At 50.8% G+C, this 24,676-nt stretch overlaps 1 protein-coding gene across 2 annotated transcripts in view; it reads right to left on the bottom strand.

Moving 5' to 3' along the window:
* Positions 1–24,676, bottom strand: part of GRIK3 (glutamate ionotropic receptor kainate type subunit 3) — a 238,704-nt gene that overhangs the window by 19,472 nt on the left and 194,556 nt on the right. For both annotated transcript variants that reach the window (XM_016959390.4, XM_524666.9), the window contains 3 exons: positions 10,573–10,796; positions 4,764–4,882; positions 2,088–2,305 (listed from right to left, as the gene is read on the bottom strand). In XM_016959390.4, the coding sequence (XP_016814879.2) occupies positions 2,088–2,305; positions 4,764–4,882; positions 10,573–10,796 (561 nt within the window). The remainder of the gene's footprint in view (positions 1–2,087; positions 2,306–4,763; positions 4,883–10,572; positions 10,797–24,676) is intronic.

Below are 24,676 nucleotides of genomic sequence, written 5' to 3'. Positions count from 1 at the left end.
GTCCCCACACAGGCAGAGTTGTGCACAGGCACATGTGTGCACATACACACACGTGCACATTCCCACATATTATATGCTGCTACATGCACATGTGAAGCCATGCATGTATACACATCCTCACCTACTCACTCATAGGCAGGAACACATACAGAGTCCCATAGTGTTCCCAACATGCCTTTGATAATGCCGTTGTCTTCCCCTCACTCTAAATACACAGTAGTGACCTCTTAGGCAAGTCAACCAACATCCCTCTTGGCAACATCCAAGAGGGAAGCTCCTTTCCTCACTCACTGTCTCTTCACTACAAAGCTGTTTCCAACCTCAAGGAGGGACATGGCGGGGGCTGGGCAGCGGGGAGGGGAGAAAGTGCCGGGGGGCTGCAGTGCCCAGGAGGTAGAAGGCTTTCCCACCCAACCCCTTCCTTCTCTCTTCACTCAGGCCCCACTGGAGGCTCCATCTATCATTTGGAGGCTTAGCCTAGGAGGAGGCAGGGGCTGGGTGATGGGGAATCAGAGCCCAGAGGAAAGGAAAATACCCCAGGCTTCCATTCCAGGTTGATTGAGAGCAGTTGATTAATAGATAAACATATAAATAAGTGGGCCTGCAGCCACAGAGTTCCTAAATCCTAATCATTTCTGGGAAACAATTGGAACAGTGGTTCTCCAAGCACAGAACCTGGACCAGCAGCTGCAGCGTCACTTTGGAACTTTTTAGAAATGCACATTCTCGGCCCCATCTAGACCTCCTGAGTCAGAAACTCTGAGGGTGGGGCCTGCAAGCTGTGTTTCTTTTTTTTTATTTTTTGAGATGGAGTCTCACTCTGTCACCCAGGCTGGAGTGCAGTGGCGCGATCTTGGCTCACTGCAACCTCTGCCTCCCAGGTTCAAGCCTTTCTTCTTTCTCAGCCTCCCCAGTAGCTGGGATTACAGGTGTGCGTCACCTGTAATTTGTATTTTTAGTAGAGATGGGGTGTCACCATATTGGCCAGGCTGGTCTCGAACTCCTGACCTCATGATCAGCTCACCTCGGCCTCCAAAAGTGCTGGGATTACAGGCATGAGCTACCGTGCCTGGCCTGCAAGCTGTGTTTCAACAAGTCCTCCAGATGATCTGAATGCACACCCAGATCTAAGAACCACTGGCTTAAAACAGGGCCCTCCAGGAAGGTAGGCCTGGGTCGCACCTGGTTCCTCCAGCTGGGCATCCCTGGACAAGCCACTTAGCTGCTCTGGGACTCAGTTTCCACACGTGTAAAGTAGAAATAATTCGAGTACCAGCCTCCCAGGATTTGTCATGAAGATTAAATGAGGCCCAGCATTTAGCACAGCTCTTGGCCTACTGTGAGATCTCAGTGGCAGTTGCTACTGCTATTACTACTTCAATTTCTGGGAGAACCTTTGCAGCTTCTGGTTCTCAGGGCCAGCCAGAGTCTCCTAAGCCCTCAGCTACTCCAGTAGAAAGTGGAAAACATTAGGGCACTCAGCCAACACTTCACAGAGCAGGAGGAGCAATGAAATCATGGCCAGATACCCATTAGAGCAGTCACTTGAGCAGGTGACAGGGATTTTATCTGCTGACACCAGCATTCCTAGAGTGTAACATGCTCAGTAATGTCTGTAAACACTTGTTCAAGTTCTAAGCCTCCTCCTTTCCTCTCAAGATTTGGCCCTGCTGCCGTCTCCCCAACCTCAGGCTAGCTTCCTTGAGATGGACGGCATTGAGGTCTGAAGCCAAGGGCGGGAAGCCCCTAGGGCCTGTGTGTCTGGGTGGCTCTTCCCCTCCTTCCCCCTTCTCCAGGCCCCTCTCTCCATCTGTCTCCCTCTGATGACTTAAGGAATCATAACACATTCACATTGCTCATCTCAGGCACAGAAACTTCTAGGATTTGTGTTGAAGCCAACCCAGTTGGCCCACATCACCACAGCTCCCCAAAGTCAACTAGTCCAAACAAGGTGGGGCTGAGGGGGCTTCTGACCCATTGGCCATGCGTGGTTAGGGAAGGACAGAGACCCCCTTTCCTCTTCTGCTCAGTAAAGGGTCCGCAGAGGATCAGCTCATGGTGCTGCAATAGGAGGGAGAGGGCCTCACCTTGAAGAAGGTCATGGTGGCCCCATCCTTGACAGCCCCATACTCAATTTTGGTTTGCTTGGCCAGGTCATCAGCAGAGTCAATGGGTGATTCCATGCGCTCCACGGTCAGAAAGGCAGCCAGGTTGGCCGTGTAGGAAGAGATGATGATGAGCGTGAAGAACCACCAGATGCCACCAATGATGCGTGTGGACAGGGCTTTGGGCATCAGCTCAGACCCTGGACGAAGAGAGGAGATAGGCAGTCCCTTACAACATCCAGACTAGCGCTGCTCAAGTCCCCTGGGTCATGGATTCCTCTGATACTCTAAAGAAAGCTAAGGCCCTTTCCCAAGACCAGTGGTTGTCAAAAGTGTGGTCCCTGGACTGGCAGTAACATCATCACCTGGAACTTGTTAGAAATGCACATTCTTGGGCCCTGCCCCAGCACTCACTGAATCAGTAATTTCTGAGGGTGGGAACCAGCAATATGTTTTGAGTAAGCTCTCCAGATGATTCTGACGCAGGCTAAAATTTAAGAATCGCTCTTCTAGAACAACATATACATTCACATTTCACAGGCTCATCAAAACCTCAGATGCCTAACCATGGACCACTTATGTGGTCCCAGCTTAAGAACACCTGGGAGTCAGGACCCTTGGGTTCTCGAGTGAATCCTGCTCCCAACTCTCAGTGTGATCTTATGCCTGATACTTCCCCTCTCTGGGATTCTGCAAAACATGAAGAATTGTCCTTCCTCTGTCCCAGCCTCACATAAATACTGTGGTGCTGCAACGATATAATTTGAGAAGAAATTGCATTGGAAATACAAATGGTATACAAATACAAGATTGCTATGCAGTGCTTTGCAGGAGGGGAAAAAAAATCAACACTTTTTGAAGCTCTTTGCCGAAATAATGACTTTTCTTCCCCGACCTTAGGTGGGGAGCACAATAGAGATGACACCTTCTAACTGAAGTAATTAACTAGGTGGCTTTCAAGAGATTTAAATTGCAAGTGACTCCTGAACTTTCCAGAATATTTGGACCTGCAATCTGAAAACTGTCTGCTTTGATATGGATGTCTTTTTTTTCTCAAAGAAGTCACTCAAGGGAGAGTTTTTCAAATACATAACTATTTTTCTCCCTCCTAATCAAAACCACACGGAGAATACATCAAGGGCCAGTGCTTTGAATAGCAGCAGGAGGTGGAAGAGGAGAAGCTATTACTGCATTGAGGGGCTTCCAGGTCTTTCCCAACTGTCACCGAACAAAGACGATGGACAAAAAAACAAGGTGAGGCTCCAGGACACTCATTAATAGCAAGGACAGATTGAGGCACTTCCCTTGAAAGCTGCCTGTCACTTCCTAGCTGCTAGAGACCACTGGGGCTCTGTGTCCCCTCCCCAACTGGCCACTCCCAGCCTCCCCAGGTTGCTCCAAACCAGGCTTTGGGCTGCTCTTAGAGGGAGAGCAGCTTATTTGAGTCACTTGATTGCTGAGTTCTGCCAGGCTTGCCAGACCTCTGCCCAAGTCCCTGCCCTGGCCTCTGCCATGGCCAAGAGGTTTCTCGCATGTGGGACAGATTTGCTTTTTTCCTCTCCTCCTTCATTCAAGTGCCCAGCACAGAGCCTGGCATGTAGTGGGTGCCCAGAACACATTGGGATAATGCCATTTGCTCATTCATTTGGCGTTTACTGATGGATATCTACTGAGGACCAGGGTTTGTGAAGGTTATACACAGAAGACTGAGGGACAAGGACATTTTCTCTGTCCCTGGAAGCCCCTTCCCTGCCTGCCCCCTAAGCAGGTCCCTCAGTGAAACTCTAACAGCAGAAACTTGTCTGCACTCCCTAAGATACAAGACTCTGGACATGGGACTCCACCTGCAGAGGGAGTGAGCACATGGCTGGTGGCCAGCAGGACCAGGGGGCGGTGTCCTTTCCTGGCTGGTGGTCCCCTCTCCCTGTGCCTGCCCTCCTGCTCCCTGCTGTCTCTGCATCTGACTCCTGGCAGTTAGAGCAGGTGCTCTGCTGCAGATAGTTCCAAAGCACATTGGCCCTCCCTCCAGAGGATGTAAGAGAATTGCATCCTTTTGTGTACCTCATCTTTGAAGCACTCGGGCTGAAGTCCCCAACTCAGCCATGATCCTTCCTACTCCCAGGCACCTCACAGCCAAGCAGCCACGGAGTCCCATCCACAGTGTATCCTGAAGCTCTCTTAGTCCATTTCTGCCTTCCACTCCCAGGGCCACCACCAGGTTCAGGTCTCATCACCTCATTCCTGCAGTGGCCTCCCACCCAGACTCCCTGCCTCTGGTCTCCTTCCATCCACAGCCCAACTTGCTCAGCTGGATTGTGTGGTGATGAGGCCATGGGCGGGGTCAGCCGCAGCCGGCAGGGTGCTCTATGTCCACCTCAGCTGGAGCAGGAGGTGGGGGATGCGTCCCGCGTGCCCTGGGCTGGGTGGTTTTCTTAGCTTTAGACCCTGAGCCAGCTCCAGCCAGAGTGGAGGTGGAAGGTAGGGGTCTGGGGCAAGGGCACACACCTGGGTTTCTCGATGTCTCCAAACTTCTGCCGGCTCATCAGGGTCTGAGGCTGCCCCTAGAGGTGTGGGCTGGCTCTGCTGATGCCAAAGAGGCTGAAGACCCCTTGGGGAAAGGAGACCCTGGAAGGGGAGGCCCTGGGAGAGGGTGCATACCTTGCTGCATCAGGGATCCCATTCCAAACCAGAAGCTGTTAAGCAGAGTGAAGTTATTTTCCACCACCTCGGAGCCAGGGTTGCAGGGGTGAGCATCATACCACTCATAAGGGCTGAACCTGCCACAGGAGGAGAGGGACAGTCAGCCTGGGAAGCAAGGGGCATCCACGCCCCAGCAGGCAGTGGTTTAGCAAACACAGCTGTGCCAGCCACCTCAGCATCAATATCCTCATGGTTCTGCTGGGAGGCAGGGCAGGGGAATTTCTTCTTGTTCTTTATCGTTAGTGCCCTTTTCTGGTTATAAAGGTAATTCACCAGCATCTTGTAAAATTAAAAGTGCACATGCCCTTCAGTCTCCCAGTCTGCAACTCATTATCCATCCCAGAAAAAGCACTCTTACGGGAGCATCAAGAGAAGCACACAAGGGTGTTTATCAAAGCATTGTTTGCAATTGCAAAAAAAACCTGGAAACCACCAAAATGTCCTTCAATAAAGGAATGATTAAATAAATGATGCCATAACTATACTGTGAAATATTATGCAGCTGTTGAAAGAGAATGAGATACTTGAGATGTGCTGGTGGGGAAAGATCTTCAACACATATTGTTGAAGATCTAAGCAATAAAAATATTAAAAGCAATGTATTAAAAGCAATAGAAAATAAGAACAATATGACCACACTTAAATAAACAGACTCCTAAAGACATAACTATTCAGTGCTTTATGTATACTCATATGCAAATGCATACTAAAGGGTCTGAAAGGGTCTCTAGATAAAAAATATCAGTGTTTACTTCTGGGGAGGGGCATCAAAATAGCAGAAGGAATTTCAGGAGCCTATTGCTCTATCTGCATTATATACATTTTTAAAAGTGAGAACATGCTTTTGAATTTTGGGTATAATAAAAAACCTTAAAATGGAAAAAAAGCAGAAGACACATTTTATAAAATATTCAGACAGTATAGATGAATACAATCTGAAAGTGAATGTACTCCAGCATCCTATCCCCCGGAGAGAACAATGCGTTATATAATTTTTTAGATTTTTGTCTTTGAATATACAAATATATATATGACAGGGAAAAAATGATTACTTAAAGCCCCCTACTGCCTTCTAAGGAAGAGGAGTCCTGATTACTGAATTGAAGGGAGTTTTTGTTCACTGCGTGAGTTCCAGTTGAGGATATGTATGTTTAAAGAAGCTCGAGAGGTTGGGGGGACCCTGGAAAAAGTCCCAGGCTGGTGGACATTTTCTCTAGATTTGTGGGGGAGGTTTTAGGATGCTGAGAGGACACATCTGGAAGGAGAGAGAAGTCCAGTGGAATTTTGTTTCATTTTTTAAAGTGCAATGCCCTTTAAGTGTGATGTTGTGACCTCTCTTTTCTGTCTCCCTTCTAAAACCTGTAATATATTATACACTGATTACCAGTGGTCATGTGGAAAGAATTTTATTTTCATGAAGCGGGAAGATCCCTCAAATAGGAAATTCTAAAGAAAGGTTTCAAACCAAGACAGGGATCTTCAAAGGAAATGACCACAAACTGGTTAGAGGCTCTAAAATCCACAGGGAAGAGATCTAGAATGGAGAAAGCAGAGATTAGAGGCTATTGTGAGAAGGGTTTTTGGAGAGAGTCTTTGGAGAGCTGGGTGTCCAGAGCCCCCGCTTCCTCTACCACATCGAGGGAGAGGGGCTTCCCAGGGGGCGAGGCAGCTCAGTGCCTGGCTCTGTAACTGAGCGGATGGACTTGGGAAGTGTGAAGGGCAGGGGTCGGGCTGATGGGTGCTCTGTCGGTGGAACCAGGAGAGTCCCTGCTGCACAACATTGGCCTGCAGGCCCAGACACCACCGGGTCCCAGGACGCTCGGTCCACAGTGCTTCCCCTGGACCAGATGGACCCATGCAGAAGACAGATCCAGCCCAGGCCGACTTTGACTCCCATCCTAGAAGGCAATGGGATTCCAACAGGGAGATGCCATGGGGCACAGGCTGCTGGAGGACCAGGGGCTGAGTGGGGAGTGGGCCATGAAGGGAGGCCCTGCCAGAGGGGGCCACTGGAAGAGCACCCACCTCTGAACAACCTGGAAGGTGGGAGGGAGACAACATAAAGCTGATTTCTGGTGAGATCTCCCGAGTCCTGCTCTTTACATGTACCAGGCACACATACACAAATATATAACATATATGATATTTTTAACCCCAAAAAATCCCCTATCATACCACTATACTGTCCGAAAACTTGGTTTTTCATTTAATGTTACCAACCTCTTTTCAGGTCAGTTCTTCCGGATCTACCTCATGCTCTGTGACCACTCCGCAGGTGTTTCTAACCATGCCTTGACTGATGGGCACTTAAGCTGTCCTCTCTTTCCAACTGTGGTGCACTCTGCTGGAAAAGCATCCTTGGACACAACTCTGTCGGCCCTGATGCCCAAGGGTGGCCTTGTCTTCTGGGGCTTGGCTGCAAAGCCTTTCTAGATTTGGGAGAATGCTAAAGTGTGGCTCAATGGTGATGTTTCAACAGGATGAAGTTCCAGGGGTGGGACTGCTTATCATGATAAAAATAACTGCTTCTAGAATGGGCTTCTTGGCTATCAAATGCTGTTACAGTTTGGGGTCCTCATCGCCTCCCGAGAGGTGAAAGCATGCACGGTGCCCATTTTACAGATGTGGAGGCCACGAGGATCCTGCAGTCAGTGGGACAGAGCGTCCAGGCTCTAACCCTCCTCGGCCACAGGAGAGAAGAGGAGTGGGATGGTCGCAGGATGAGGAGGGAAGGTGTCATCTGGAGTTAATGGCAGATCTTGGATTTGTAGCTTGCGGTTGCAAAGGCTTCTCCAGTCTTGAGAGTAAATAGGAGTCAGAAGTTGACCTGGAGACTCTCTGTCTCCACAGAGAAGGCTACATTCCATCCCCAGCTGGAGTGTGGAGGTGGAGACAGGGCATCCACTATGGCCAAAGCTCTTGCTTCCTTGGGATACTCAACCCAGATTTGGCTGCAATGTGGCCCCCAGGAAGTAGATGGGCTGCTCACCCTCAGCCCTGCCTCCTGGGTCAGGCACTTAGGATCATCCCCTGTCACGAGTGCCAACTGTCCTGATCTCTGTGGTGAGAAAGCACCCCCTGCTCCCTTCCTGTTTCCTCCTACCTCACCAGGCATGAAGCAGAATATCTTGGTGGCAGTGAAAGGCCTTGCACAATGCCTGGTCCCCTGGTGTGGGCCAAACAGGCCAGGCCAGGCCAGTGTGCAAGATGGACAGTCCTATGCCAACCTGGAGTTGCCCCAGAGTGGACCTGGGGACCTGTCCACCCTTCCCAGGCCCCATTTCTTGGAACTGTGGGCAGCTGTGTCCAGATCTCCAGCAGCCAGCATGGTCACCAGGAGTGAAGGGGAGATGGCCGCATTCACCCTACAGATATGTTGTGCTTGACCCTGCCAGTGTTATACAAAATTAAACGGCCAGGCGTGATGGCTCATGCCTGTAATCCCAGCACTTCGGGAGGCCGAGACGGGTGGATCACGAGGTCAGGAGATCGAGACCATCCTGGCTAACACAGTGAAACCCCGTCTCTACTAAAAATACAAAAAAATTAGCCAGGTGTGGTGGTGGGCACCTGTAGTCCCAGCTACTTGGGAGGCTGAGGCAGGAGAATGGCGTGAACCTGGGAGGCAGAGCTTGCAGTGAGCTGAGATCATGCCACTGCACTCCAGCTGGGTGACAGAGTGAGACTCCGTCTCAAAAAGTGGCCACACAGAAAAACTGTGAGATGTCACATAAAAATCCAAATCTCTCTCAGAATCATGAGCTCTGCAACACTGGCCCTGCATCTCTGCCTGGTACAACCTGTTGGAGCTGAGCAGCAGCTGCCCCCTTCAGTCAGGTGAGCTCTCCAGGGTGCCTTAGTCCCTACCACTCTCCACTGCCTATCACTATGCCTGCTTCACTCCCTTTGGTCCTGGCAGGTACTTGCGTTTGTCACCCTTGATATAAAGTTGGATTTGAACTTTATATCTGGTCTGGGTTTGAAGCCCAATTTGAACTTTATATCTGGTCTGGGTTTGAAGCCCAACTCTGTCAAAGAAAAGCTTTCTGATTCTAGGCAATGACTTAACCTCTCCAACCCTCAGTTTCTGTTTCTATAAACTGGGGATAATTATACCCACCTCAAGAGAGGTGTGAGTGGTGCTGTGAGGGTGTTGGGCGAGGTGACAAGTGCACTCTGATGCTCTTCCTAGCTCGGCGGCCAAAACTCTTGTCCCTCTCCTCTCTTCTCAGGGGTCTCCTATCATTACAGCAGCTCTAGGAAACCCATCTCTTCTAGAAAGTCTCCCAGCCTAACCTTGGGAAGGAGGCTCCCACCTTCCGAGCCTGGAGGCAGAGTGGGAAGAAGGCTTGCTGGTGAAGGGCCAGGAATGAGAGGGGGATGGGACACACATCAAAAGGGCAGAGCGGATGCCGGAAAAGCCCGAGAAGGTGGGAGCTGAGAGACCCCTGGAGCCGCTAAAATCATGCTGTGAGCTCTGGAGAGTGGCTCCTGGCTTTCAAAGGCTTGTTAGACCATTAGAGACAAGAGGCATAAATGAAGGCCTCTCTGTGGCAGGCTCGGCTGCTGCTGCGCCGACCAGGCAGGGCGGCCACCGCAGCTTCAGGCCTCTGGCAGCACAGGGCCTGGGGAGCAGGGACATTTCATCACTCACAGCCTTCCCTTTGGTCTCTCACAGCGTGGGAGGAGGGAGCGGAAGGGAGTGAAGTGGGGGGAGGGTGGCTTTTAAAGAAGGCTCTGGAGAAAAAAAAGGCTGAAAACGCCAAGTCATTGGATCTCAAATTGCCTCTCCAGAGAAGTCTCTCTTTGCACTTTGTTAGGATTTAGAGAAAAAAAAGGACCAGATCAGGGGCTGGGGCTGGAGCCCAGAGGGAGAAGGCAGAGGGTTCCGCTGGAAAGGGGTGGGGAGCGGGCCCCAGCAGCCACCAACCCGGGGTAGGGGCGGACCACCGGACGGAGATGTGGGTCATAGATAAAAGGCTTGGTGACCCCCATGGTCAAACGCTGTAAGGTCACCTATTGCTTGTATGACCTTGGCAAGTGGTGAGACTTTCTGAGCCTCAGGTGTCTCCTCTTTAAGGGAGGCTGGAAGAACTAAATAAGATAACAGCTGTAAAGTGCAGAGCACAGTGCTTGGCGAGCACTAGGTGTTCGCCAAACACTGGGCGAAACCTGTCCCCTAGTGACCTCCTCCTACCACCCACCAGCAAGGGTGCGCTATGTCTACTTTATGTGAACAACCAAATGTGCAAGCATGTTGCTAGCAGGGAGCCCAGACAGGGATGTGTGTATGTGTGCGGTGTTTCTGCATGTGGGGATGGGTGGGAGTTTACTGGGCACTGTTCCCCCTGCTGTTGTGGCTTGGATAGACACACCCTGTTTTCCAAGTTCTAAGCCATCCACTGGGCCACCCAATGTCCTGAGTCTGCTGCACCAGGTGCCTAGCTCATGTGGTGCCACTTTGGGCAACCACTTGACCTCTTCGAGCCTGCTAATGGGACCTGAGGTGCAACTGCTTCATCTCAGAGTTATAGACACAGACGAGGGTGAGGACCAGGTGATTCAAGCATGGGGGTGGGGAGGGCCAAGGCATGGAATGTTCCTTGAGGGATACAAAGGAATCTGAGCCATAGGGAGTGGAAGAGGAGTGGGTACAGCAGTGGCCTGAGCCTTGGGCTTTCTGTGCCAGGGGCTGAGGAGATGAGGACCTGCCTAACCCCTAGACCTTCAACCTTGGGCCCGACGTCTGGCCAAGGAATTGCCTTACCTGGCGATGACGAAGAGGACACAGCTGACCCCCAGGTAGGCGAGGAGCACATACATCCAGATGTCTGGGGACAGGGGATTGAGGAAGGAGAAGACGCTGGGGTTGGTGCCATTGGGCTTTCGATACAGGATGCTCACACCAAGTGTCATGAAGGGCTTGGAGAAGTCGATGGCCTTCTCTCGAACATGGGTGATGGTCAGGGGGGCCACGGCCAGATCTGCCTTCTGCAACCAGACAGAGAGAGAAAGACAGACTATGAGCAAAGTCTCAGAATAGCGGGAGACAGAACACCATTGCTGGAGGAGAGATGAGGGTGAAGTCAGTTGTCCCAGCCCCAGGTCACTAACCGCTCTTCTGTTTCCACATTTACTACCCCTCCTTCAGGGCCAACTCAGTGTGCTGGGGAGACAATGATGAATTCAATTTAACCTCTGCTCTCTAAGAGAGCTCATGGTCTTGAAGAAGAGGGTGGTGGAATAAACATGCAGAGAATGGAACTCTATTAAAGCTGTAACCCATGTGCTCCCTTCTCAAAATGGTGCTTTGTCAAATAAATGCAGTTCAGTAACCTATGAACATTCAAAAATAGCTCGTGCTTTTTATTTGTGTCTTTCAAAACCACAAAGAGGACACAGAATGCACCACAATGCTTATTTAATTCTGCTTTCCTCTCCCATCCACTTCTTGACTGCTTCACCACATTCTGGATTTTCTATATATCCTAAAAGCCCTCCAAATGCAAGTTGGGCAAAGATAATACCCTCCTTTGGAGAAACTAGACAGGCAGGCTGGGCGTTGTGGCTCATGCCTGCAATCCCAGCACTTTGGAGGCTGAGGCAGGAGGATAGTTTGAGCCCAGGGGTTTGAGAATAGCCTACATAACATAGTGAGACTCCATCTCTACAAAAAATTAAAAAGTTAGCTGGGTACAGTGGGACGTGCCTGTAGTCCCAGCTACTTGGGAGGCTGAGGTGGGAGGATCTCTATCTCTTGAGGCTGGGAGGTAGAGGCTGCAGTGAGCCGTGATCGTGCCACTGCACTCCAGCCTAGGCAACAGAGTGAGATCTTGTTTCAAAAAAAAAAAAAAAAAAAAAAGAAAAGAAACAAAAGAAGCAAATCCAGGAGGGCCTTTATTAATAGGAGGTGGTGCGGAGTGGAAAAGAAGGGGGTGGGGTAATTCTAGGAATGCTGTGTTAATAAATTTTAGCCCATCACAATTTTAATAAGCGGAAGAATTAAAGTTCAATTTTTTGGTCTGAGATTTTCCTGATTAAAAATCTAGATTCCCTCATTCCCATCCCATCTTTCCAGGACCCCACTGGCATCCTCCCCCATGAGGCCCCAATGAAACCACTTCCTGCTTACTACAGTCCCTCCTTCAGCCCCATGTTCTGCACATTCCACACTGTTTAGGATGTCCTCTTCTTATAGTCTCATTCCCACCACTGTCTGCCTTCCTCTGCACATCTTGCCTCTTCCAGAAACCCTCCCTCGCAGCCTCCATCTCTAAACTTCCATGAAGCCAGCTCTGCTCTGCTTGAATGGCGGTCTGTGCTCCATGCGACCTTGTGTCTGATCTGCTTATTTGCCTTTGAATTTCTGAGTGTGGCTGGAGCTGGGGCGGAGTCTCTGCTTCTTTTCTCCATCCCCAAGCCCCATCTCAGCCTCTGGAATATTTGTTAATTAATAACCTTCCCCTCTGAGAGGCTGCCCCTGGGGCTTCTGGGGATATTTACATCTCAGAATGTGAACTAAGTTATCACTTCCCTTCCTCAAGTAGGAGAGGACAGAAAGGGAGGCTGGGGCCTAACAACCAGCATTAAAGACCTTTCTGGCAAGGGGGGACCTCCCTCTGAAACCTCTTTCCAAGGCAATGCCTCCAGGTGTCCATCCATTAACTTGGTCCAACTCCATTCATCCACTCATTGTGTCATGAACTCCAACAGACACCAGGGATACAGAGCGGACCCAAACAGACATGACTTCTGCCCTCATGGAGCTTACAGTCTAGTAGGGGAGATGGGCATTAATCAAACTATTTACTAAAGGGTACCTGCTAACACTAGCTCTGACTTCACTCATCTTAGAACAGGAACTAGCAATCCAGTCAAAATCAGATGTCAAGGAGGGAAGCGCTAGTATGGATGGAATCACAGCTTCTGGACAGCTCTGCAGGTGCTCCTGGCTGGGAGCAGCTGGGAAATACAACTTTGACACTGCCCACCCAATGTTTCTCCTTCTAAAGGCAGCCCCCACACCCCATCACTGACACTTGGAGTCCAAGGATTTGATGACCTTCAGAACCTGGGAAAGATAGGGAGGAGGAGCCTATTATAAATGGTCTTTCTTTTGTAAATGTCTGAATGTGTGAGTTGGAATTTGCCTGGCTGAAGGCAGAAGGAGGAACGGGGCAAGCTGCCGCCACCCCAGCTCCCAGAGTCCTTTCAGTTCAGGGTACATACAAAAGAAAGCAGAAAAAAAAAAAAAACAAAACTATCAGGGAGGGTGTGGAGTGGTGAGCAAGAGACCGAGTCCCTGGTGTCATGCAGCTTCCAGTTGAGTGAGCCCCTGCTGGGGCTGTAGATAGGATCCCTTGGTGGGGTGGGAGCCTGAGTGAGATACCCTGAAAGGTTCCTTTCAGTCCTCAAGTTCTAGGATTCTCTGTAATGTTGACGTGAGAGAGATGTAGAAGGTCTTTGATTCCAGAACTTGGCGTCCCCAAGTCCTGTCCCTTCAAAGTCCAGTCATGTGCTGCCTAACTCTCTTGGTCAACAGTGGACTGCGTATTCAATAGTACTATAATCAATAAGATTATAGTACTATTTTTGCTGTGCACCTTTTCTATGTTTAGATAACTTTGCATACACAAATGCCTACAGTATTCAGTAGAGTAGCATGCTGTACAGGTTTGTACCTAGGAGCAAATAGGCCATACCATATAGCTGAAGTGTGTAGTAGGCACTATCATCTAGGTGTGTGGAAGTATAGCCTATGATGTTCCAACTACGATGAAAATGCCTAATGACATTTCTCAGAATGTATTCCTGTTGTTAAGTGACGCTTTACTCTATATTGCTTTGGGAGGTTCTGTTCTTACTCCAAAGTCATTATCATTGCTCAAAATGCCTTTGGAACTGGTCTCTGGAAATGGAGTGGATTCTTGGGAAGAACCTCAAAGTCAATGGCGGTGATGAATCTTCCTTTAACTTTTGATGGCAAGTTGGATAAGAGAGTTATGGCTGGGGGGCTGAGCTGTTTGTAGCCAATGATTATTCCAAGGGCTGGTGAGAAAGCTAATCACATGGCCACAGGTGATTGGCCTTCTGGCCAGCCCTTCCCCCAGATCCTCTCAGAGCCTTTGAAACCTCCCTGCCATTCTTCCTGCTCTTTGGTTTTAATGGGGTCAGGAGACCAAGGCATCCGCAGCATTCTATACCTACGGTGGCAAGACAACTGGCCAATATGACCTTTACTGGGAGTTTGGATCTGTGTTCTCCCTTGGTCTTCAGGAAGGCTGGAGTTCTCCACTGCGTTTCTGGTTAAGGCAGAAAATACTACATTTCCCTGAAAAAGGCATTATTTTGTCCAACTTCCCTTGAAAGATGGGAACAGATGTCAAGCCTTTGCTGTTTCGGTTCATTACTCAGAATGAAAGGCCCAATCTTGGCAGGCTCTTCCCACTTGTGCAAGTTTTCTTTGAGGATGATTCATAAAATCATAGGCTGTCAGAGCTGGATGAGAGAACTTCAAGTCTATTCGAGGAATACATCTATTCCAACCCCATGGTTTTTATTGTTTATTGTTTTTTTTTAACAGAAGGAAACTGAGGCTCGGAGAGAAGCTCCTTGGTCTTTGCTATAATATTTATAGTAATCATGTCCTTGAATGACTTCAAACCCTTGACTTGTGCAACACTTTCATTGGTCTAACGAGTGTTTTGTCAGCCCTCCTGCCTCACCAAGGACCTTTCTGTACTATTTCTAAACCTCTGGACCAGGCAGGATGGTCTTCCCAGGACATTACTTCATCCCCATAAGCAGCTTTCCACTTACCAAGAATCTGTTGGGACCCTCCTGGCTTCTCCTCCTCCCAGTGTCCTCTATCCTTGCATGAGGTCACCAGGCCCCCACCCATTCTACCACACCCCCAGCTCCCCAAACTGAAGGTAAGAACAATTTAACCTGCTATAGCTCCATCCTTTGTTCCTCAGTCTCCAGATGCCCTGGTTGCTGGTTGACTCCTGCCTTGTACTCCAGACTAAAACCTGGACATCTTCCTACCAGGAATGGGGTTGGGACTGTGGCCTCAGCTCTAACAACTTGTCTCTGATCAGTCTTCTCTTAGGACAGGGGTCCTCCCAAAGGTCTGAGATCTGGCCTCTGACTCCCAGCTTGCTGCCTGTGTCTGGTGTCCCTGCTGGAAGCTGCCTGCTTGGATTCCCAAGTATAGTTCCCACCAGCTTCCTCATCTCCGTTCTCCACCTCTTAGTTGGGATCCCCATCAGACAAGCCAAGCATGACTCAGTGTATTGCGTATGCTGCCTATGCCTATGCCATCTTCCCAGTATCCCCGCCAGGTGGTCAACATCCTCGTCATATTCCAGATGGGGACAAGTGGCTTAATCAGGCTAGGAGGCTTGTTTAAACTGGTAAGTGGCTGAGCCAGTACTTGGACCCAGTTCATTGTGATCTCAAAGCCCAACATTTTACCACTCTACCATGCAAGCCACATGTAGTGGATTGAATTATGCCCCCCCACCCCCAATTATGTGCAAATCCTAACCCCTGGTACCTATGAGTATGATCTTATTTGGAAATAAGGTTTTTGCAGATGAAATCGAGTTAAAATGAAGTTATACTGAATGAGGGTGGGCCCCAAATCCAACGACTGGTGTCCGTATAAGAAGAGGAAAAGAGGAGACCGGGCGCAGTGGCTCATGCCTGTAATCCTAGCACTTTGGGAGGCCAAGGTGGGTGGATTGCCTGAAGGCAGGAGTTCGAGACCAGCCTGGCCAACATGGTGAAACCCCATCTCTACTAAAAATACAAAATTTAGCTGGGCATGGTGGCATGCACCTGTAATCCCACCTACTTGGGTGGCTGAGGCAGGCAGAATTGCTTGAACCTAGGAGGCAGGGATTGCAGTGAGCCGAGATCACATCACTGCACTCCAGCCTGGGTGACAGAGCGAGATTCTGTCTCAAAAAAAAAAAAAAAAAAAAAAGAGGAAAAGAGGATGCACAGATACACACAGAGAAGGCCATGTGATGCTGGAGGCAGAGACCGGAATAGCAGATACAAGCCAGAAGCACCAGGGACTGCCGGCCACACCAGAAGACTGGAGAGAAGCATGGAACAGGTTCTCCTTCAGAGCCTCCAAAAGGAACCAGCCCTGCTGACACCTTCATTTCTCATTTCTGACCTCCAGCACTGGCAGTTCATGGCCATTTGGTGTGGCAGCTCTAGGGAACTAACACTCCTGCCACTTAGACCCTGTGCAGGACGCATGGGGCTCCTTCCACAGCCTGCTGCTGTCCCCACCCCAGCACCTGTCTCACTCTGAAGAGCAAGCATCATGGCTGGACCCACCCTGCCTTGTCCTGAGCCCAGTGTTGCATTCCCAGAGACGTGAACTTGACTCTGGCCCCTGACCATGGGGCTTCCCGGCATATACTTCACGTTGCCTGGCTTGGGAGCCCTGCAGCTGCAGAAAGCTGCTGGTACACCCTTGCCACCTCCAGGTCCCTCTGCTGCTTCCACAGCTGCCTAAGTAAACCAGCCTCACTCCTGCCATGCATACGGGACTATTCCCGGGGGACTCTGCTGGCATCCTGCCCACATCTTTGGTATGTGGCATCACGGAATTCACCTTCTGCTCTTTCCCCAAAGTGGTGGGAATCACCACTTTGAATCTATCCCTATCCATGGTGCTAATTAAAGTAGGTCAGGACTTCCTAATACCCTTAGGATAAAAAATTCTTACTAGGGTTGCTTACAGTCATGCGTGATATAGTCCAGTGCTGTCCAACAGAGCTTCCTGCAACGATGAAAAGGTTCTCTGTTTGCACTGCCCAATATGGCAACTGTGGGCCACACGTGGCTGTCAAGCATTTGAAATGTGTCTTGTAAGACTGAGGAACTGAATTTATACTTTAATTGAATTTTAATTAATTAAAGCTTAAAATTAAATAACCCCGTGTGGCTGGTGGCTGCCGCATTGAAAGGCTCTCCAACATTTCTTACACTGTCCTCCCCATCTCTCTTCCTCCCAGGCTTCCTGCAGCCCCTCCGATCCATGTTCATCCAGCCCCTCCTCTTACCTCCGAATGCTGCACATGAACTGGTCTCCACCTGGAACCTCTTCCTCCCCAAACTCTTTGTCTAGTGAATGCCGACTTCTGCTTCAGATCTCAGCCCAATCATCACTTCCACAGACACAAGCCTCAGAGGAAATCAGAACTCCCTGGCGACTGCTCTCATCGCACCAGGCACTTGTCGCTCCCAGCACTGATCACAGTTGTGATTTTAGAGGCATTGGCCGATTCTCTGGGTGTTTCCACCCCCTCAGACCATGAGCTCAGGAGAGTGAGGCCGGAGCCTGTCACCTTTTCACTGTTGTGTGCCCCATGGCTGGCACAGTGTCTGGCACATAGTAGGCCTTTCATAGAGCCTCTGGGAATGAATGAGTAGGATGTTGCTGGTTTAGACGAGGCACCCAGCGAGCGTGTCCTCTGGGTCAGCTGACAGAGGACATGGCCGTTTACAAGAGGATAAAGCAAGTCACAGACGGTGTCTGCTGCTGAGCCACAGCCTCCAAGCTTAAGAAAACCCTGTGTTCCTGAAGGGCCTTGGACATGAACCTGACAAACCAACACCCTGAACGGTCCACAAATTTGAACAGAGGGGAAACAGGTGCTAGCCCATTCATAAGTGTCAACCGATGGGTCAACTACTAGTACCTGTGATTCATTCACCAGCTTCCTGAGCTGACAGCAGCCTCACTGCCTAACAGTGAGGAAAGATGTGTGTACCCTTCCTGGGCCTGAGAGGACAGCCCAATTTCTGAGGCCCAGCAAGCTCCATCCCTATGCCTCTGTCCTTTGGGAAGGATGGGCAGGTCTTCCCTGCTTCATAGACCCCATAGGGGTCCCCAGGTTGAGGCACCGTGGACTCTGTGTCCCTTCAGTCAAGTTCTCTCCCCACACCTCATACCCTGACAGTTGTATTAGCCCAGACAGGGCAGGGCCTGACCTAGCACAGCCCAACGGAGCTGAAGGCAGTGGGCTCCCCTTGCCCTCAGGCTAGGTCCTGGTTACACACTCCCATAGCCCCCGCACTGCTCCTCTGTGTCTTTATCACTAAGGAATTTTTATTTGTAAGTCACTGTGGGACGCCCAGCTCCTCTGCCAGGATATACAGCCCAGGAGCGTGGGGAATGAGCTTGTTTCACTCACTGATGTGTCTGTAGGGATTAACGCAAAGCCTGGCACAATGTAAGGGCTCAATCAAATTTTGCTGGAAGAATGAGCATCAAAATACCCCCAAGAGTCCTGCTTACTCCTTACCCCAGCCTAATGGGCTAAGCTCTGGCATCAGGTCTCCTGCACTAACTCTTGCCAGTTCACCTGATCCTGTCCCCTGCCTGCCTCTCTCCAGAGTTTAGAGCCTGCTGCTTGTGCCCTGGCCCCGGATGAACCCACCTGAACGTTGCTACCCCTCTTCCTTCTGACCTGTCAGTGGACCCTAGCACCGATAGCCCTCACCTGCCCTCATTCCCACCTCAGAGAGGTCCTGGTGAATCCTCAGCTCCACAGAGCTCTCCAGTCACTGCCCTGGGCAACCTGGCTGGTTGGGGGAGGGCTGGGCTCCACCTTTGGAGCCCATCTCTTTCCCCTGCCCGCAGGTGAGCTCCCAGCATGTCCAGCTCCAAAGAGCCCTGTTCCAGGCTGGGGCAGTGGGATTGGGCGGAACCATCCCTGGCATTGTAGACAGAGGTTGGGGCCAACACATGCAGGCCAGAACCAAGGTCTAGTTCCTAGTTGGGAGGAAGATGAGACACAGCGGGGGCAATGGTAGTGTGTCTTTGATAACAGATCTTCCCATCACACCTGCCAACCCACCTGGAGGCTGGGAAACCAGAGTTCATAGTGCCACGGCCATAACTGGGGTTGGGGGACAGCTTCCCAAATCCATGTCCTCCTTCACCCAACCCTCATCACCAGTTTCTGCTGCATAACCAGATGCCCTTCCTGGCTTCCCCTGACTGCTGCTGGTGAAGGCAACAGGGCATGGCTAGCCCTGACCTCTCGAGTCCCCACGATCTTCCCCCAAAGTTTCCTGGGATGGGTCACAGTGACTCCCCACTGCTCTCTGATCTACAGGACCTGTCAGCCCAGGCTCCAGTCTGGGAACCAGGGAAGCTCTTCCACCCAGCCACATTCCTTGCCCAGAACACTTGCTCTCATTGAATATTTATATCTATTCCTGTGTTCATACATAATTGCCCATTTCTTCCACTAGAATGTAGGATCTTGAGGATCAGGGAAGGGATCCTGCCTGTTTTGTTCACTGCTGTGTCCATGGCTGCTAGCATGGGGCCTGACTTGATAGATTTATTGCAGAAATGAATAAATCAGTCACTGGGAGCACTGGAGGTTTAAAAGAGATCCCCCAGCAAGCGCTGTCTCAGGAGTGCCATCCTGCAGTTGGTGGGGGCAGGGAAAGGGGAGCAGGGGTGGGGGGATAACAAGTCAGAGAGAATATCTGTGGATGACCTGCCAGCTAGCTGTCAATCTTAACACTTGGCACTGTGGCCATCAATAACCTTGGAAAACAGCACCATGAAAAGCCCACATATATTTAAATAGATGGGGAACAGGTGCTAGAAAATTCGTAAGTATCAACCAGTGGGTCATGTCTCTGTGGTTGGCACACAGGCCTCCTGAGCTGATGGATGTCTGACAGTGAGAAAGGATGGGTGTGCCTCTCCCAAGCCTGGGAGAACTGCCTGGTTCCTGAGTCCCCACGGGGACCAGCCTGTGCCTATTTCTTAGGAAGGCTCAGTGGAATTTCCCTGCTTCAGGGCGCACTCCAAAGGATGCATCACAATCTCTATCGCCATCTCTAAAAGAATCCTGTCCCCACCCCCTGCATGTCCACAAGGGTGCTGTCTGTCCAGGGCTAGCCCTAGCACAGTCCTGCCAGTGCTCTGGGACTCCACGCACTCAGCTGCAGCCCCAGCTAGGCCCTGACCAGGTGGAGACTTCAGCAGCCTCTGCCATCCACCCAGACATGTGTCTTAGACCTGCCTGGGACATCTCTTCCTCATTCTTCAGGTCGCAGCCTAATAGTCACTTCCTCAGGGAAGCTTGAGGCCTTTTCCTCGGGGTACACTCTCAAAGCCCTCTATCTTTCCCGTTGCAGCACTGATCAAAATCTTAATGAAATATCACTTGTCTGATTCATTGTTTGCCCCCGGAGGGTAAGGACCATGTCTGCCTGGGTCACCCTCACTCCCTAGTCACTGCTCTGGGTCTGGCACATTATCAGTTGGGTCTGGGCTCAGACCCCTCTCAGGCAGCCTTTCAGATCCTCTGGCTCTGGCCAACCTCATGCAGGTCCAATCTGACAGCATCTCAATGCCTGCCCAACTGGCCACCTCTGGCCTCCAGCCCTGTGGTTTCTCATAGACGCTGCTGCAAGATCCCAATTGGTTCCCATGGCCACCATGCCAAACCCAGAATGCATGGGAGTCAGGAGCTGGTGGATAAACCTGTTTTCCCTTCCTCTGCTTACCCCAAGAGATGGTCCTGAGACACACTTTGTAAAGTTTTTCCAGGGTGCAGACTCACAGACTGAGACATTAGTCACCCTCTATGGCAACCAGCTCAATAACACATCCTTGTGTTGCCTTCCTCCTTCCTGCTCCACATCCCTTGCCCTTTCCCCTCATTCTTTCCCTGGCATCACAACCCCTAATTGAGTAATGGCATAATCCCCTGCCTCAGGCTCTGCTCTGCAGGCTCCCAGGCTGAGACATTGCTCAATCAACTTTCATGCAATTGATGAAGGAAGGAATGATCCTCAGCAGGGGAGCTTGCATGTTTCAGCTGCTCCTTCTGACCTCGGTTTCCCCCAATACTCCCTTCATCCCTCAAGCCCTCTTGCTCTCTTACACCTGTTTGTCCGGACCTGGACCCCTGCCAGGCTCTTTCCAAGCCTTTCCCCAGGTTGATCTCTGCTCACTGAATTCTGGAGCTGACAGTTCTGCAGTGACTCTCGATGGGGCCCCAAGTGCCTCCTGCACCCCTCACCTGCTTCCCTGGTCTCCCCAGACAGACCCTGGAGACATCCCGAGCTCCCCCAGGGCTCCACAGTCATTGCTCTGGGCAACCTGGCTGCTCCAACAAGAGTCCAGCTTTGCAGTTTCCCCTGCCCTCAACTGCCCTGTCCCCTCCAGGATTCTGACTTGCCCTAGGGGAGCTCCCAGCATGCTTTACTTGCAATTGTGCTGGCCCAGCCCAAAGGAGGTAGCTTGGGCAGAGCATTTCCTGGCCACACAAACAAGGGTATGAGGCTCCTCCTGACACCCATGCTTGCGGGCCAGAACTCAGATCTGCTTCTGGTTGGAAGATGGTGGACATGGTGGGCAATGGGGTCATGGCCTTGACATGAGGCCCTCCTCTCACACACCATGGCTGGGAAGCCAGCTAGTCACGACCCCACAACAACCATGCCTCTGGGCAAAGCATGCAAGTCCGTGTGTTCACCCACGTGTCCCTCATTCAGCAAGGCTGCTCTGTGCGTGTCCAGCCCATGCCAGGTGTTGGGGCAGCAGCCAAGTTTAGCCCATCAAGTGCTCCCCGTCGGTAAGAAGAGTCACACAGGGAAATTGGCACTTCTAGCTGTGCCACCCTCCCTGGTCTGCACTCAGTGTTACTGGGAAGCAGAGCGGATGTGTGGGTGGTGCAACTTCTCCCTAGGAAAGTATACAATATGCTAAGGCTACCAGTGATGACTCTTTGTCTCCATTGTGTTCCATACTTCATCTTGGTCCAGCCCCATCTATGAGGCAGGGAAAACTTCTTATCTAGCCATCCATACTGCAGTGAGATGTAACAACTTAGAGAGAAAAGAATCAATTTCCCGTGGCCTGCAGAGCTTTTATGCATCCCCGTTAGCCTCCCTCTTGCTCTGATGCAGGGGGCTGGGAGAGCAGCCAGGACAGAATTCTGGGTCTCCGAGGGTGAAATTTGAGAATAGGAGCACTCAAGGACCCTGCTGGGGCTGACCTTGTACCCCCAGGAGGTCACACTTGTGCCAACTCGTGGATGCTCATTCCTCACCTCCCTTGACCTCCTTGCAGCCACTGACCCTCCCCCCTTTCTAGTAGCCTCTCCTCCTTGGGCCTTCTTCACCCCATGCTCTCCTGATTCTCTTCCTTCCCCTCCAGCTTTGCCAGCCCAGGCATCCTGTGGCTTCCACCCTTTCATCTGTGCCATTCAGGGTCCCACCCCTGGTCCTCATCTCTGCTCTCCCTGAGCAGCTGTCGTCTCCACCTCCCAGGCTCCCTGCAGGATGTGCTGATGACTCCTAGAGCTCAGCCTCCAGCCCTGCTCCTTCCTCCAAGTGCCCAGCCACAGGGCCACCATCTACAGGGACCCCAATCCCAACACATCCCAAATGGACCTCACTATGTTTCCCAAATCCTCAGTTTCTCCAGGGGGCTTTTGATGTGAGCAGGACACCATCACCTCCTTAACTGTCCAGAGTAGAATTCCATGCCCTGTCCGCAACTCCTTGCTTTCCCCTACCTCCTCCATCCAACCAATCGCCAGCCTCATCAGTTCTCCTGCTTGTCTGCTGGCTGTGCATCTACTTCCCTCCTTTCCTAGAGCAGCACTTGCCCTGCTTGGGTCCCAGCGATGGCCTCCATACTGGCTCAGGTTTGGCACAGCAGCAGAGTGACCTTCCTCAAGTGCCAAGTCGATGTCACCCCCTGGCTCCACTTCAGTGGGTTCAGATTCTCCATAGCCCTCGGGATTAAAGTCCAGTTCCTCGGTTCAGCACCTGAGACTCTTCAATGCCTACCTCTTTCCCCCTTCTCCAGCAGCAGCTCTCCTCTTGGCTCCAGGCTCTCCACTCTTGGGGTTCTGCCTCTGCACTCCCCAAGTGGGCTCCTGGGCACCTGGTGCCAGGACACAGAAGCTCTGGATGGCAGATGGGGACTCCCAGTGTCAGAAAAGGCCAATGCCCCAAGTAAAGTAAGAAGGTGGCACCTTGGTGGTGCCTCAGTTCCCTGTGTGTCTGATCAATGTGAGTCAGCTCCTCGAGGCTCCCTGTTTGGATCCAGTGGGGGTAAGGTCTAGGTCCTGGACTACTGCGGCCTGGCAGGATGACCACGGCTGAGGGGCCACCCTCCCACGACCATTGCATTCAATCATGGACATACTTTAGACAGGGAGGCTGTCCCTGGAAGGAACAGTGATGAGAGGGACAGCTTCTGTGTAGTGAGCATTTACTGAGCACCGGGAACTTGGCGAAGCATTTTGGTGCCATATCTCATTAAATCTTCCTACCAATGCCAGGCAGGAGGCTCTTTTATTATCCCCATTTTGTAGACACGGAAATGGAGGCCAGAGAAATGGAATAACTTTCCCACTGTCAGCTGAAATGTGCTAGACTCAGAATTTGAACCCATTTCGGTTAGATTCCAGAGTCATCAAAACACATGGGAATAATTTAAGGCATGGATGTGAGTAGAAGATTTTTGAAAGAGGAAACAGACAAGTAGGCAGTAAATATAGAGAGAGGGAAATTTGGAAGAGAGATGGGGGATGGAGGATATAATCACTGCTCTGTCTGATCGTGTTTATTGTTGCCCCTATAGTTCAAGGTGACTTGCGGCAGGCGAGTGTGTCAGCAGAAGGCGATGCATCCTCTAGCCACCCCATCTTCCTCTGTAACCCTTGGAAGACCATGTGGCATGGGACAGAGGCGAGCAGGGAGTATCTGGGAAGGGCTTTTTAAGTCCTGTTGGTCAGAGGCTCCACCCAGGGCCTCCAAATGGGCCCCGGGGGGCGGACACTTACAAAGGTGGGCATTCATCATCTTTACGCCTACATTCAGATCCCTAATAAGGAAGTAATAATATTGCCAAGCCTTTACATGCTTTCTATGGGCTAGTGAGAAGACTAATTATCTGACGACACTAATAAATGGTTATGATGTTATTAAAAATGGCACCAAGCTAGGATTAATAGGCTCATCAATTGTAGGGAATTGGGCTTAACAAGGTCCCCTGCATGTCTCATCAGGCCTGTAACCCTGATGAATACTGGGCTTCCCAAAGCACCGCCTGGCTACTCGGAGGCCGTGGACGACACTCCCTCCTTTTCCCAGCTGAGGGTCAGCTTAGGGAGGTCAGGCTGATGCTGGGCTTCTCTGATCACATTCGCTTGCAAACAGCTCTTCAAAGCTGTGGGGCCACTGGAGATGTTGTGAGTGGTGAGGGTGGCCCAGCCCCGCTCACCTCCGCACACAGCCTCCACCTTCCACGTGATCTTCCTTCTCCCCTTCCAGCTTGCCTCTGCAAATGACAGCCTCAGAGCCTACCCGGAGCCCCAGACTCCAAGCCCCACTCATAAACGCAGGGGAGTGGATAAGATGGAGATGCCTCTGGGGCCTGCTGACTAATTTCCATAATAATTATAGTTATTACTAATAACGGTGACAACACCACTCCCTTCCGTTTATATTGAATTCTACAATCTAGAAGCTGCTTCCCCACCAGTTGTCTCCTCTGAGGCTCACAACAAGCTGTGAAAAATGTGGAGCAGGTATTATTATTCTCACTGTCAGGTTAGGAAAGTGCAGCTCAGAGAGATAAGGGGACTTCCTGAAGCCCCCTCCCCAGCCTCCAAGGAATAGTTGTAAGGATAAAAATAAAAATAATAATAGTAAATACTGACATGGTGATGACATGTAATACACTATGTTAACTTAGTCCTCCTAACAATCTTATGAAGTAGGTCCTATTAATATCATTTCTCTTTTACAGATGCAGAAACTGAGGCACAGAGAGGTTAAGAAACTTGTCCAGGAAT

This window comes from Pan troglodytes, chromosome 1 (genome assembly GCF_028858775.2).
Source record: "Pan troglodytes isolate AG18354 chromosome 1, NHGRI_mPanTro3-v2.0_pri, whole genome shotgun sequence".
NCBI classification, from domain to species: Eukaryota; Metazoa; Chordata; class Mammalia; order Primates; family Hominidae; genus Pan; species Pan troglodytes.
This window is presented reverse-complemented; position numbering and strand designations above follow the sequence as displayed.